Source organism: Gossypium hirsutum, chromosome A03 (assembly GCF_007990345.1).
Source record: "Gossypium hirsutum isolate 1008001.06 chromosome A03, Gossypium_hirsutum_v2.1, whole genome shotgun sequence".
In the NCBI taxonomy this organism is placed as follows: Eukaryota; Viridiplantae; Streptophyta; class Magnoliopsida; order Malvales; family Malvaceae; genus Gossypium; species Gossypium hirsutum.
In genome coordinates this window covers 112,090,221-112,106,764 of record NC_053426.1, presented here as the reverse complement: position 1 = coordinate 112,106,764, position 16,544 = coordinate 112,090,221, and the positions used below count along the sequence as shown (strand labels likewise).

The 16,544-nt window shown below is 34.0% G+C and overlaps 1 protein-coding gene and 1 pseudogene across 2 annotated transcripts; both read left to right on the top strand.

Annotated features, from left to right (window-relative positions):
* The first annotated feature begins 1,230 nt into the window (after positions 1-1,230).
* On the top strand, positions 1,231-3,891 carry LOC121222310 (purple acid phosphatase 2-like; annotated as a pseudogene). Its single transcript, XR_005919544.1, has 7 exons — positions 1,231-1,461; positions 1,541-1,741; positions 1,822-1,933; positions 2,493-2,721; positions 2,956-3,315; positions 3,409-3,530; positions 3,617-3,891. The product of XR_005919544.1 is annotated as a purple acid phosphatase 2-like (transcript).
* Positions 3,892-4,994: 1,103 nt separating this feature from the next.
* Positions 4,995-8,170, top strand: LOC107927869 (purple acid phosphatase). Its single transcript, XM_016858993.2, has 7 exons — positions 4,995-5,227; positions 6,022-6,222; positions 6,500-6,611; positions 6,698-6,927; positions 7,009-7,368; positions 7,499-7,620; positions 7,702-8,170. Exons 1-7 carry the CDS (start codon positions 5,012-5,014, stop codon positions 7,895-7,897), a joined length of 1,437 nt encoding a protein of 478 aa, XP_016714482.1. The 5' UTR covers positions 4,995-5,011; the 3' UTR covers positions 7,898-8,170.
* The last annotated feature ends 8,374 nt before the right edge of the window (positions 8,171-16,544 follow it).

Sequence of the window (16,544 nt, the reverse complement as noted above, 5' to 3'; positions counted from 1 at the left end):
ATGTAATTTGGTCTCAGCTTCAAAACTTCATGAGTGAATCATTAAAACAGGATATGAATCCTGAAAATTGCTTTAACAGAGCCAAAGGTGAATCTTCATCTTTGCATTAAATTATCAGTGTTGTATCGATCTAGTCTTCTCTAGTCTTCAAAACTTCACCCTTTTACATACAATAATTATAGGTATATTTACAATTTAATCCATAAATTTTAGATATAATTGGTATCATAGGCATTCAATGCAAGTCTTCCACTACCATATAAATTATTTAGTTGACTACAAGACTAAATACTTCTATAAAAGTCATCATCATTTTCTATTCAAGGAAAGGATGATTTTGTACGTTTAAATATATATATTTTATTATTTTATCAATAACAGACTTTTTTTTTCAAAATTAAAGTCTCAACGCTCAACCTTTATTTAATATCAAAGCTTCACGTGATTGGGATTGACATCAATGACCTAACAGTTCTTATTTTCTTACTTTAAAAATTAATTAATTTTTTTATTTTATTGTTCATGTGATTTATTGATAATTATAAAAGGAGGTTTAATATAAGATTTGATATCTAGTTTTGACAATTTTTTTAATGTGATACTTGTATTTGATAAAAATTATATATTTTAATATTCAAAGTTATAATATTAATTTTTTAATTGAAATTTAATTAAAATTTTTATAATTTTGTTAATTAAATAAATTTAGTATTAATTATAAATTTGTCACATAGATTTAATTTAATTCATATTTTAAAGTTAATTTGATAAAAGTTAATTGTTAATATTATAAATTAATTATGAATTTTTATCAAAGTAAATTGTCAAAATGTATAATTTTTGGAATAAAGATGCCATCAAATTCATATATAAATTGTATATATATATTAATTTTATTAGTCATGTAATTTATTGATAATTATAAATTACAGAAATTTGAATAACAGAGTACAAATTTTCCAAATTTTTTTCCAAGACTTCAATCAATCTCAAATTCTTTATTTTAAAAATTCGTTTTTTTTGCTTAATTTTAATTAACAGGTTTTCAATTTTCAAAACGTTGATACGATGTTTAATACGAGATAATCTGTATTTTCGTATATATATACGGGAATATTCCCTTGTATTTTTACTCACGAATACCAGAATCCGGTATTCTATTAACCAAAAATCAAGATAATGGTTTTTTGAATTTTTTTTTGACTCAAAAAGTCATATAAATACGGCCAGGTAGTAGTAGGAGTAGCACTCGCAGTGTTGAAGATAACAGCAAAGATGAGCTCTTCTTCTTCTTCAGTGATATGTTCTTTTGTTATTATTTTAGCTTTATTTTTCAATTCATTGTTGTTATGTAATGGTGGAAAGACTAGTATCTACGTTAGGAAAGAGGAGAAAACTGTGGATATGCCCCTTCACAGTGACGTTTTCCAAGCTCCTCTTGGTTACAATGCACCTCAACAGGTATATTTTAATGCAAAATTTTGGGTTTATTTGGAATTTTTTTTTTGTTGATGTGGGTGTTTTTTTGAAAATTTGAAAGGTTCATATAACACAAGGCGACCATGTGGGGAAAGCTGTGATTGTTTCATGGGTGACCCAAGATGAACCCGGTTCAAATACAGTGGTTTATTGGAGTGAAGGTAGCAAAGAGAAGATGAAGGCAGTGGGGAAAATTAGCACTTATAAGTACTATAATTATACCTCTGGTTTCATTCATCACTGTACTGTCAAGAACTTGGAGGTAAAATTTTGAATTCATAGCCATTTTTTTAAAGTTCAATTCATAAATTTGCTTATTGGGGTTTCAATATTGTTTTATAGTACAACACCAAGTATTACTATGTGGTTGGTGAGGGTACTTCAATGAGAAAATTCTGGTTTACAACACCTCCTGAAGTTGGACCTGATGTTCCTTACACGTTTGGTCTCATTGGTAAGTGAATGGTTGCTTGCTGTTTTTGATTTGGTTAAGGATATGTTACTCGAATTTGGATGCGAGTGTTAGATATGGAATATCATGTAGTTGGTTATATGTTTGATTTTATGTCTAAGTAGTTTATTTGATCTTTTCATTGATAATACAACTTTTGTGGGTTAGATATGGTTTAAGGCTATGTTACTCGAACTTGGATGTGGGTTTTAGATATGGTATGTATCCAAAACGAGTATGGTCAGAAATAGGTACTTTAAGAGGTAACTGATTAGAGTTTTGAAGTATTGTTGCTTACATGTTTGATTTTATGTCTTAGTAGTTTATTATTTGATCTTTCAATGATAATGCAATTTTTTGTGGGTTAGATTTGGTTTAAGGCTATGTTACTCGAACTTGGATCTGGGTCTTAGATATGGTATGTATCCGACATGAGTATGGTTAGATTTATCTACATTTTTCTGTATATTTAAAGAATCCTTGAAGGTCGTATCCTCGTATGTGTTGCTGGCTTTTGGTACTGTTTATGTGGTTGAATTTGGAATTGGAAATGGTTATGCAGGGGATCTCGGGCAGACTTTTGATTCGAATGTAACACTCACTCATTACGAAAAGAACCCAATGAACGGTCAGACCATGTTGTTTGTTGGGATCTTTCGTATGCAGATAACCATCCAAATCATGATAATGTTAGGTGGGATACGTGGGGAAGGTTTGTTGAGAGAAGTGCTGCATACCAACCATGGATATGGACTACTGGAAACCACGAAATCGACTTTGCACCTGAAATCGTAAGCTTTTTGTTCTTTCTTATCATGATTAGCTCGTAAACACCATCAACTTTCCTCCTATGGTATTAGCCATAGAAGCTCACCTGCACAAACAGCAGCGCTGATGCTTTTCTTTGTTTCGGTTTTTAATTGCGGTTTTGTCCGAGTCATGTCATCTTCATTTTCTACTGCTTTGTCATTGAACTCCCGTTATGACGGTGAATTGGTGATAACATGATTACGGTTTTCCTGCAGGGTGAAACAAAGCCGTTTAAGCCTTACACTCATCGATATCATGTTCCTTATAGAGCATCACAAAGTACTGCTCCCTTTTGGTACTCAATCAAGAGAGCTTCAGCATACATCATAGTGTTGTCTTCATATTCGGCATATGGTAAATACACTCCTCAGAACCAATGGATCGAACAAGAGCTACCGAAAGTTAACCGAACTGAAACACCATGGTTAATTGTTCTAATGCATTCCCCATGGTATCATAGCTATAACTACCATTATATGGAAGCTGAAACCATGAGAGTAATGTATGAGCCATTATTAGTTCAGTACAAAGTCGATGTTGTATTTTCCGGTCATGTCCACGCCTATGAACGATCCGTAAGTTCTCTTTCCAACCAATTACTTACATTCAAGTCTTTTAAACTGATTGTTTAAAAAAAAGGGGTTTGTTCCAAAATTGCTTGATTACAGGAGCGTATATCGAACATCGCATATAATCTCGTAAACGGTGAATGCAGTCCTGTAAAGGATCTATCCGCTCCTATTTACATAACCATCGGCGATGGAGGAAACATTGAAGGCATAGCAAACAAGTAAAGATTTTTGTTCTTTTATCATCATATAATACATGCATCATTGTTGATGTCATTGATGCCAATGTGTTTCTTTTTCCTTGTAGCATGACCGTCCCTCAGCCGGAGTATTCAGCTTATCGAGAAGCTAGTTTCGGTCATGCCATTTTCGATATAAAGAACCGGACTCATGCCTATTATAGTTGGCACCGCAACCATGATGGGTACGCCGTTCAAGGCGATTCGACGTGGGTTTTCAACCGATTCTGGCATCCAGTTGACGAGTCTCAATGAGAACATGATGTAGTTCCCCTTTTGAACTCTTTATTTTTAGATTAAAAAATGCAGAAAATATAAATTAATAAAAAATTTCCTTTTTTTATTTTTTCCTTAGTGTTGGATTTATGTTGGTTTAGTGCTATGAAGAAGATTTTGAGTTTTATTTATTAAATCAATGAATCGAATTTGAACAAATTAATCCCTAAATTTCAAAATATTTTAATTAAGTCCTTAGTATTTGTATTGTAACAATTATGCCATTTTGTGTTCTAATATCACATGAAGCGTATTTAAAACACCAATTTGGATATTTAGAATACTTAAATAAAATTTTTTAAAGTTTGTGAACTAATTTAAAATCTAAATTACAGATTAAGGACTTTTAGTAAAATTAACCCAAAAAACTATTAAAAAAAGAAATCTAAAATAACATAGCATACTATCAAAAAACATTCCATCCTAAAATGCCAAAATTTATTTTTAAATAAATAAATAAAGGGTAAATTATCAAAATAGTCATTTTTGTTTCTCTCGGATTACATTTTAGTCACTTATATTTTGAAATATTACGTTAACATATTGTAACATTTTAATCATTGAACTGTTAATTTTCGTTAACAGTGTAACCGTAAGCAGACATAGTATGTTAAATCAAAATTTCAATAAAAAATTAGGTTAAATTATATAATTGGTCTCCATATCTTTTTCTTTTTGAACAATTTTTTTCTTTTATGCTTTTTTAACTTTCTTTTTTTTTTCATTCTCTTCTACTTCGCCCTCTATTTCCTCTTTTCTCCATCTCTTTCAATATAAAAGAAAAAAATTAAATTGTTCAAAAAAAATAAAAAATACAGAGACTAATTGTATAATTTAACCTGAAAATTTCATTTGAAATGATAATTTAATATGTCACGTCAGTTTATCGTTACACCATTAATAACAATTAATACTCCGCGACTAAAATATTACAATACGAAAGTGACTAAAATGTAATTTGAGGGAAATAAAAGTAATTATCCTTTATTTATTTATTTTTATCTATTTTGTTAATGGTTTGAAACGATTAATATCAAATTTTCGCTAAAAAAAATCTTTATTTAGTATATTAACTTAAATTTTCCCGTAATTTGTTGAAAAAATAACAGAATAATAATTAAGATTCATATAAATACAAAGAATCAAAAACAAGGAAAAACTCATAAATTATGTAAAATATTTTAAACATGGTGGCGGTGAAGGTAACATCGACGAACTCTTTGTTTTCTTCGGCGTCACCGTGTGTTGTATTTTTCGTTGTTATAGCTTTTGTTTTAAGCTCGGCAGTTTTATGTGATGGAGGAAAAACCGGCGTCTATGCGCGGAAACCGGAGAAAACCGGTGACATGCCCCTTCACAGTGATGTCTTTCGTGCTCCTTCCGGTTACAATGCGCCCCAACAGGTCAGTTTATTTGGAATTATGGATGTTCGTGTTATTTACTCTCTCTTTTTGGAGTGTTGATATATTTATGGTTTTATTTTTTCGGTCCCTCTACTTTTTGCATATTTAAAATTTAGTCTTTATTTTTGGTATCAAGAATTTAGTGACATTGAAAAGAAAATTCACTCACGCGGCTAATTTAACGAAGGCTTATATGAAAAATAGATACTCAAACTATGCAATCTTTCTCATTTAGGTACTCAAATTTTATTCTGTTACTACTTTAGGTATCAACCATTAATTTAAGTAAATATTTTTATTTAATTAAAAATGTCATATGTCATAATTTAATTGGTTCAAAGATTTTTTTTTAAATCGGAGTTAACATTCTAATTTTTTTATTTAATTAAAAATGCCACGTGCAATAATTTGATTGTTTGATACCTAAAATGGTAATGAAATAAAACTTTAATACATACTTTAACCAAAAAAAACAATTTAGGTACCTAAATGAAAAAAGTTACATAATTTGGGTACCTATGTTTCATATAATCCTTTAAAGAATAAGCAAAAAAAATGTTGACGCAGTGCAAAGAACTCCATCTACAATTTTGTGTGTGTTCACATGACAATTAAAATTTTCAAAATTTTAAATTAATAATAGTAAATTTATACTTTAATTCTTTAATTTTTTTTTAAAAATTATAAATATATAAACTATTAAAATGATAAATTATAATTTTATTATCATAAAAATATACAAATTAATTTTGGGCCGCTTAAAAAAAATTTCTGACCTGTTTTGAAATTTTAAGGTACATATAACACAAGGTGACCATGTGGGAAAAGCAGTGATAGTTTCATGGGTGACCCAAGATGAACCCGGTTCAAATACAGTGGTTTATTGGAGTGAGAACAGCAATGAAAAGAGAAAAGCCGAAGGGAAAGTCAAAACTTATAAATTTCATAATTACACCTCTGGTTATATTCATCACTGCATCATTAGAAATTTGGAGGTAATTTTTTTTTCATTTGCATTTAAATTCGAGCTCTGATGGCCTCGGGTTCCTGCAAAACGAACTCAAGCTCGGAGAGCATCGGAGCTCGTAGTGGAGAAAAGTAACTAAAATGAAATAAGGTTTTAGAGGAAGAAGATGATCCCTTGCGGTCCAAGGCGGCCGTTTTATTTATTTTTTTATTCTCCAAGTAACTTGACATAGTGATTTGGCTTTGTACCATATTGATTGGTCTCGTTAATGTCGATATTGAGTCTTTGTATTCGTTTGTTTGTAGTACAATACCAAGTATTACTATATGGTCGGCGACGGTGATTCGATTCGGAAATTCTGGTTTACGACGCCTCCTCGAGTCGGTCCTGATGCCCCATACACATTCGGTATCATCGGTAAGTGAATGTTTGCTTACTGTTTGATTTTATGCCTGGTACACATTCTGTTCTTAGGGTTTTTCTTGTTTGTGTTGGCATTGTAGGGGATCTCGGGCAGACTTTTGATTCGAATAGCACGGTAGCTCATTACGAACAAAACCCGAAGAAAGGCCAAACCGTATTGTACGTGGGCGATCTTTCGTATGCAGATAACTATCCGAATCATGATAATGTAAGATGGGATACATGGGGAAGGTTTATCGAGAGAAGTGTTGCGTATCAACCGTGGATATGGACTGTTGGAAATCACGAACTCGACTTTGCCCCCGAAATCGTAAGTATTCGTTCCTTTCTTATCGTGATAATTAGCTTGTAAACACAGAATTGTCCATTGTGTTATAACGGTTCTGCGCAGGGTGAAACGACGCCTTTTAAGCCATATAGTAATCGTTATCCGGTTCCATACGTAGAATCGAAAAGTACTTCTCCTTTTTGGTACTCGATCAAGAGAGCTTCGGCATACATCATAGTGTTGTCTTCGTATTCGGCTTACGGTAAATTCACTCCTCAGTACCAATGGCTTCAACAGGAATTTCCGAAAGTTAACCGGACCGAAACGCCATGGTTAATCGTTCTTATGCATGCTCCATGGTATAATAGCTTCAACTATCCTTTCATGGAAGGCGAAACCATGAGAGTAATATACGAACCATGGTTTGTGAAGTACAAAGTTGATGTCGTATTTTCCGGTCACGTCCATGCCTACGAACGATCTGTAAGCTCTTTGACTATGTTATCTCCGCTAGTATATACGAAACTTCGAGTACAAGTAATAGCTTGACAACCAATTTACCATGTTGTAATCATGCTTGGTTACTCGATTGCTGATATAATTTATGTTACAGGAACGTGTATCGAACGTTGCGTATAACGTTGTAAACGGTATTTGCACTCCCGTGAAGGATCAATCCGCGCCTGTGTACATAACTATCGGCGATGGAGGCAACATGGATGGCTTAGTATCCAAGTAACCATTTTTCTTGCATTACATATAGATTGGTTTTTCAGTTTCTTGCATTACATATATATTGTTCTTGCATATTTGTAGCATGAGCGAGCCGCAGCCAACGTACTCGGCGTATCGAGAATCCAGTTACGGTCATGCCATTTTCGATATCAAAAACCGAACTCACGCTCATTATAGTTGGCACCGTAACAATGATGGAAACCCCGTCGAAGCAGATTCGATGTGGTTTTTCAACAGAATCTGGCATCGAGTTGATGAATCTTCTGTTTCTCAATAAGCATAATATAATGTTTTCCATTTTTTTATAAAAAACCCCGAAATTTTCGCTCTTTCTATTCGGCTTTTCTGGGCCTGTTTTCGTAATTTCAATTTCAGTTTAGTTTATGTGTATTCTTGTTGGTGTATACAGGATTGAGTAGCTGTGTAGATATTCTTCCATGATCGACTGTATAGCTATGAAGAAAGTTGATATGGTTGTTAATTGTAGAAAAATAGAAATGTGTTAAAGCTTTTCAATGTTTTTTTAATAAAATTTGAGAACTTATAATTGGTTGGGGGTATCGGTTGGAAATAAAGACAGATTGAATTGGGTGGTCGTACTAGTTGAATTAGCAGTTGAACTGATTGAAGCAAGAACTAATGGTTGATTCATATTACTATTTACGGAATAATTAGATAAATAAAATATTATTTTAGTTAATAATTTTAAATAAGTTAAGCTGGGTTGATTAAGTTGAGAGAGTCACCCGATTCATGGACAAGTCTACTTCACCATAAGAATCGTCCTACCAAGTTGTAGGAAACATGGACATCTAGGCCGCTCTGATAAGATATCTATTACTTGTCACTTACATACCCTGTTATTTGATCCCCTCATGTCATGTTGTCAACCTAACAAAGAATGAAGAAAAAGAACAACCGACCTATTAGGAGATAGCACGTGGTAAGGTAGATCAAACTCATATTTATTCAGGTAAACTACACCCAAGGTTATTAACTATAAATAAGTTTACATTTTGGTCATTTAATTTCAAAAAGTTACAAAATAGTTACAGATTCAAAAGTTCTCATTTCAATCACTGAACTATTTGAAAGTTTATTATTCAAGCTATTGAGTCCTTAACTTTTTTTAAAAGTTTGGCTAGCAAGCTCCAAGAGCAACAATTAAAATATATGTATAGTAGATCAGTGTAACACCCCTAGCCCGTGTCCGATCTGTGACAGCCCTAATGTGACCCTAGTCGGGAAGTGGTTTCGGGACCACTAAACCGAGTCATAAAAATAATTATCCGTCATAATTGATGCTCATTATATGTACATGTGCATGTGTGAAAATTTCATGTTTGAATTTTGTTAATTGTAAGTGAATTTTATCAAATAGGACTTATGTGAGAAAATTTAGAAATGTGCTAGGCAAATGCAAAGTGGCCTATTAATGCATATTGTGAAAATGATGGGTTTGCATGTCAATTTACCCAAATTAAGGCATAGTGGCCGGCCATGCTATGAGTGGAAACATGTCACAAACATGTTATGTTATTGATGTATGTTAGGAACAATAAAATAAGGAGTATGGGTAATAAAGAAATGGAAAAAAAGAAAGAATGTGTGTGATTGTTTCTCCCCCCTCCCCATTACCGTGATGTAAGAAAGAAAACAAAAAAAAAGTGTCCATCTTTTTTCATTTCTCTTGGCCGAATGTTCTAAGGAAGAAAGGAAACAAGTTGTGTTCTTTGGTTCTTCTTGGCCGGATTGAGAGGAGGAAGGAAGGAGTGAAGCAATCGGTCATCTTAGGTCGATATTAAGGTAAGGAAGTTGATACTAGTTCTTGAAATCCTAGTTGATTTTGAGTGAGATATCAAGTTATTGTTGGTAACCCATGTTGAAATTGTGATTTTGGAATAAGTAAGGTTTTCGGCTATGGAGATTAATAAGGGTGATGGTTGTGTTTCATGCTAAATCTAGATGAACAATGGTAGTTGCTTACATCTTGATGATTATGAGTTTCTTTCTTGGTTCTACCTTAGATCCATGAAGTATATTTTTATTTGGTGTTGTTGGAAGTATCGGCCATGGTATATCCATAAGTGTGATTTATGCTTATTGCATGGTAGCTAAGATTTATGTTTTGGATATATGTTTAAATTTGGTTATAATCAAATTTGTGATTCGGCTCTTGCACATATATATATATGATTGCACATGACGTATTGGTATGACCTATATATTATCTCAAGGTATATACTTACACATGATGGTGCTTCGGTTATGGATTAAATGATGGATGCGTATTGAGTTATAATATGTAATGCATTAGTTAGTAAAATGTATGCCATTTATGTGTGGTATTAAGTATATAATCGGCCTCAACATAGACATGCATATTCGGCCATAGGAAGAAGATGGTGTTGCATGTATTCGGTTAGAGGCAAGCATATTGATGCTTTTGTCTTGGCTTAGAAAATTCGGCCAAGGGGGAATATTAGCTAAAATGTTGAGTTTGATTCATGATTCCATATATATATGTGACTCTAATGCCTAAAGTATATATGGGCTAAGTACCTTGAGGTTTTCTTTTGATGTTCGAATGAATTGTATTAAATTGCTTGATGTGATTAAAAATGCATATGACCATTGTGTAGTTGAGCTAGAAGGTGGCCATATGACCAATCAAACTCCTTGTCATATTCGGCCATAAGCTAGCATAATGAGACTTTAATAAGTTAAATTTGTTTGAATTAGCTCAAGAGCTTAGAGGACCACAGTTGGATAAGGGAAAGGAAAAAGTTATCGAATAGTCGCTGAAAACGTTCGACCACATCCGAGTAAGTTCTTGAGTAATAGAGTTTAAATTATGATTTGATTAGACCATGTTTTAAGCAAATCAAAATCATGCTTTTTGTGTGTGGCTACTGAGCCGAAATTGCAAGAGTAATAAGTGTCTTGTGTGTAACAACCCGGTTTTGACTCTAATCGGACATAGTGGTTTCGGGACCACAAGTCCGAGTCAAAAAAATATTTTAATATTATTTTGTGTGTTTATTATGTGTGAATTTAATTGTGTGAAATTTTCGTGTTTTAATTTTGTCATTTGAGTGTCCGATTAAATAAAAGGATTAAATCGCTTAAAATAAAAATTTAGGGGTTAAATCTAAAAGTACCTAATTGTTGTTGTCTTTTTAAAATGGGGGATTAATGATGCAATTAGACTAAAACATAGATAGTGGGTGGCAAAGGACTAATATGACCTTATTATATATGTTTTGTTTATTAATTATTAAAGGTTAAATAAGTAAATTAATAAATAATGTATAGTATAATAAAACAAAACATAAAACAAGCCATTATCATCTCTTTTGTTGGCCGAATGTTGCAAAGAAAGAAAACATCCATGGCATTTAGGGTTTCGGCACTTTACTAGCTTGATTAAGGTATGAAATTGTTTCGGTTTTTGATGATTTTTACGTTTTTGAGATCGTTGCTTTGAATACTTCAAAACCCATGTCTTAATTTTGTGAATTGATGAATATTTTGAATTATGCCATTGATGAATATTTGTGTTTTGGGATGTTTGATGATGAATAATGGAAGATATGTCTTAGATTAACATGTTTTGTCTTGGGATTTTTGATGAATTTGAGTATTTAGGGCTAGATTGTGAAAATAAATTTTTGAGGGACTAAAATGTGAAATAAATGAAATGTATGGACTTGTATGAATACAAGGAAGATTCGGCCTAACTATAGTGTTGTGAGATTTTGTGTATTTTGTGTTTTATGCAATAGGGACTAAATTGCAAAAAGTGTAAAATGTCTGGGGCAAAATGGTAATTTGCCCATTAAAGTGTTTTTGGATAAAATTGAATGATTTGATGAATAAAAGGGTTAAATTTGACTATGTTTAGATCAAGGAACGAAGAAAACGAATTTGGATCGGGGGAAATCGAAGGTAATCGAATAGTCAATCGTGTTTGCTGATATCCGAGGTAAGTCTATTAGCAACTAAAAGTTATTAAGTTAATATTTATACATGCTTACTAATTTTTATCTTATGATTGAGCTATAATTTAAAGTATAATAGTTGAATAAACTTTGGACTATAGATATTGTATATAACATGTTCGAATATACAAGTATGATCTTGTATAAATTATTGGATTAATCAAAGGTATGTAAAAGATATAGGTATATATATATGGTTTGAATGATTATATAAGTATGTATATATATATATAAAGTCGAATAAGCATGCAAATATACATGTATGCGTTGTGTATTGAATTTAGTTATGTCATTATATAAGTATGCGAGGATTGATTGTGCATTTATATATGTACAAGTTTTTGTTTTGAAATTGAGTATGAAATTATACATTCATATGGTAGATTCGAATATGTATAAATGCACATGTATAAATTCTTGAATCGAAATTTGGTATGGAATTATATATGTATGTGAAAGTTTCGATTTTGTATGTATATTCACGTAAAAGTTTTTGAATGGTAGTGAAGATATGAAATTGTTAGTTTGAATTATTATAAAGTGATTGAATATAATACAGACGTTACGTCTAGCAGGCTTAATGCCGGTGAAGTAATTCAGACTTTAAGTCTAGCAGGCTAAATGCCGGTGATACATTTCAGACTTTAAGTCTAGCAGGCTAAATGCCGGTGATACATTTCAGACTATATGTCTAGCAGGCTTAATGCCGGTGATACATTTCAGACTATATGTCTAGCAGACTAAGTGCCGGTGTACTGAATCAGGCTTTAAGCCTAGCAGGCAAAATGCCGGTGAATCTGTTTAAATTGTGTTAGAATATGCAATGGATATATCTATGATTTGTGATTATATGAAATCGATGAATACATATGTACATTAGATATATGTGATTGCTGAATTTATAAATGCATATGGTGATATGTGGTAGTTAAACATATATATGTTGAGCCTATGTGTTTGATAATTAATCATGTATGCATTTGAGATATATATATATATGTGTGTATTTCGAATGTATGTGTTACCTAGGTATTCAGGTATAAATTCATAATGAGTATATTTATATACAAACAAATATAAGATGTGATTGATGTATATATATTTGTGTTAGATTTGAATTGATTTAGAACATACCATGAGGGTACATATACAATCGGTTTGATATGTATATAATATGTATATATATGCTCGGTGGTATACATTCAATTGTAATGTTGTTTTGTATAATATATATATTAAACTGAATTCATCCGACAGGTATACATATCTGACTATAAATGAAATGGTCTGAGTAGAATAATGTATGAATGTTAGTTGGTTGTGTTAGTTAAAATTTCAGTAGAATAGATTAAAAAGGTTATAATAATTATGTGTTTATAATTATACATTTAGTTATGCTGGAGACTTACTAAGCTATAAAAGCTTACTTCGTTTGCTTTCGTTCATTCGTTTTTATAGATTTGGAGACGCGTTACGAGCTCGGGGATCATCAGCACAGTCCATCACACTATCGACTTCTTTTGGTATTTTGTTAAATATTTGAACTCGATCTTATGGCATGTATAGGCTTGATAATGTTTTGGTTAGTTTTGAATCTTATTGTGTAAATAGCAATGGGAAAAGAGTTTAGTTTCCATGCTTGAATTTGATTATATATGTTCATGAATTGGACTTGCATTTGGAATTAGATATTAAAGTTATGTTTATGTGAGCTTGGTTTCGTAATGCCTCGTAACCCTGATTCGGCGACGGAGACGGGTTAGGGGTGTTACATTTTATTGGTATCAGAGCTACGGTTTAGTCGATTCTCGGAACTAGCGTAGCGTGTATGAGTCTAGCTATACATGCCATATTTTTATATCGAGATAGTGTGATGACTGCTGACGTCTAAAAATGTGTTTTCGTATAGTAATGGATCCCGAACGAGCCGTAGCTGATGATGTTGAGAGTATAGCGCCTGCTCCCGCGCAAGGGACAGAGCCAGTAGATTCTCGACCAATCTCGAGTAACCAGGAGGGAGAGGCTAAACAAGCCTTCTACCAAATGATGAATGACTGGTTTACTCATTATGTCCGAACTAATCCGGTTACACAACAACCTCCACCCCCGACTAATCCATCTTCGATTCCTGTTATACCCCAAGTAAGTGATCCGATGAGATTACTTAAGCCTCCGGTTGACAAAATTCCAAAACACGGGGCCGAAGAGTTCAGAGCTACTGATGATGATGATGCTGAGCGAGCTGAATTCTGGCTTGATAATACTATTCGAGTGTTTGATGAGTTGTCTTGCACCCCTGATGAGTGCTTGAAATGTGCTATATCCTTGCTACGGGACACTGCATATCACTGGTGGAATACACTAGTATCGGTGGTTCCGAAAGAGCGAGTGACCTGGGAATTCTTTCAGACTGAGTTTCGTAAGAAATACATCAGCCAGAGATTTATTGATCAGAAACGTAAGGAATTTCTTGAACTGAAACAGGGTCGTATGACAGTGACAGAATATGAACGGAAATTTGTGAGACTTAGTAGATATGCTCGAGAGTGTGTTTCAACTGAAGCTATCATATGTAGAAGATTTGAAGATGGGCTGAATGAAGATATTAAACTGTTAGTTGGTATACTTGAGATAAAAGAGTTCGTAGTACTTGTTGAACGAGCTTGTAAAGCTGAGGAGCTCGGGAAAGAGAAGAGGAAAGCTGACTATGAAGCTCGAGATTCTCGTAAAAGATCATTCAGTAAATCATTTCAGTCGACCTCAAGGAAATTCAGAGCGGATCATAGCCAATCTAAAGCTACTGCAAGGTTTCCTAAGTATGATCGAGATCGACCCCCTGTGAGTTCACGAGCTACTTCAGTTGCTAGCGTTGGTAGTGTTCGACAAAATAGATCAGAGTGCAAGCATTGTGGGAAATGGCATCCTGGGGATTGCAGATTCCATGATCGGTCTTGCTTCAAGTGTGGTTCAAAAGATCATTTCATTCGAGAGTGTCCGATGGTAGCTGAGCAAAACACTGTGCAGGATACCAGACCGAGTAATGTGCCAGTCCGAGGTAGACCGCCGAGACAATTGAGTAATGTAAGTGGTAGTCAGAGAGGAACCAGGGACACAGCAATTCGATCTGAGGCCCGTGCACCTGCCAGAGCTTATGCCATCCGTGCTCGAGAGGAGGCTTCTTCTCCAGATGTTATTACTGGTACTTTCACTCTTTATGATACTAATGTTATTGCATTGATTGATCCTGGTTCGACTCATTCTTATGTGTGTGAGACTTTAGTATTCAGTAAGACTTTGCCTGTTGAGTCTACTGAGTTTGCAATTAAAGTATCGAACCCCCTGGGCCGGTGTGTTTTGGTTGACAAAGTGTGCAAGAATTGTCCGTTGATGATTCGAGATTTATGTTTTCCAGCTGATTTGATGTTGTTACCATTCGACGAGTTCGATATAATTCTGGGTATGGATTGGTTAACTCTGCATGATGCTATTGTAAACTGCAAACGGAAAACTATTGATCTACGGTGTCAGAATGATGAGATTATTCGGATCGAATCTAATGATCTGAATGGTTTATCAGCAATAATATCCTCGATGTCGGCTCAGAAGTATGTGAGAAGGGGTTGTGAAGCTTACCTTGCATTTTTTCTTGATAGTAAAGTGACCGAAAAGAAGATTGAATCTGTACCAGTAGTGTGTGAGTATTCAGACGTGTTTCCCGAAGAATTACCGGGTTTGCCACCTATTCGAGAAGTAGAGTTTGGTATTGAGTTAGTACCAGGGACGACTCCCATATCGATAGCTCCGTACCGTATGGCACCGACCGAATTAAAAGAATTGAAAGTACAGTTGCAAGAGCTGACTGATAAAGGTTTTGCACGACCGAGTTTCTCTCCTTGGGGTGCACCAGTTCTATTTGTGAGAAAGAAAGACGGAATGATGAGAATGTGCATTGATTACCGGCAACTCAATAAAGTGACTATAAAGAATAAGTATCCGTTACCACGGATTGATGATTTGTTCGATCAGTTGAAAGGGGCTACTGTGTTTTCAAAGATAGATCTGAGATCAGGCTACTATCAGTTGCGAGTTAAAGACTCTGATGTGCCAAAGACTGCTTTCCGAACGAGGTACGGACATTATGAGTTTCTTGTTATGCCTTTCGGACTTACTAATGCACCTGCTATTTTCATGGATTTGATGAATCGGATCTTTAGGAAGTATCTGGATCGGTTTGTGGTAGTATTTATTGATGACATTTTGATCTACTCTCGAGACGAAAATGAGCATGCTGAACATCTGAGACTTGTGTTACAAACTTTGCGAGATAAGCAGTTGAATGCAAAGTTTAGTAAATGTGAGTTCTGGTTACGTGAAGTCAGTTTTCTGGGCCATGTTGTATCAGCATCGGGTATTTGGGTTGATCCGAGTAAAATTTCAGCTATACTTGATTGGAAACCTCCGAGGAATGTTTCGGAAGTTCGAAGCTTTCTGGGGCTCGCTAGCTATTATAGACGTTTTGTGAAAGGGTTCTCTATGATTGCGACCCCGATGACAAGGCTACTACAAAAAGACGTTAAGTTTGAGTGGTCAGAAAAGTGCCAGAAAAGTTTCGATCAGTTGAAAGCTCTTTTAACCAAAGCTCCAGTCCTAGTTCAACCCGAATCGGGTAAAGAGTTTGTTATCTATAGTGATGCATCTTTAAATGGTTTGGGCTGTGTATTGATGCAGGAAGGCAAAGTTGTAGCCTATGCCTCGAGACAGTTAAAGCCGCATGAAAAGAACTATCCAACGCATGATCTGGAATTGGCCGCTATTGTATTTGCGTTAAAAATATGGCGTCACTATCTGTTTGGCGAAAGATGCCATGTTTATTCCGATCATAAAAGCTTGAAATATTTAATGACTCAGAAAGATCTGAATTTG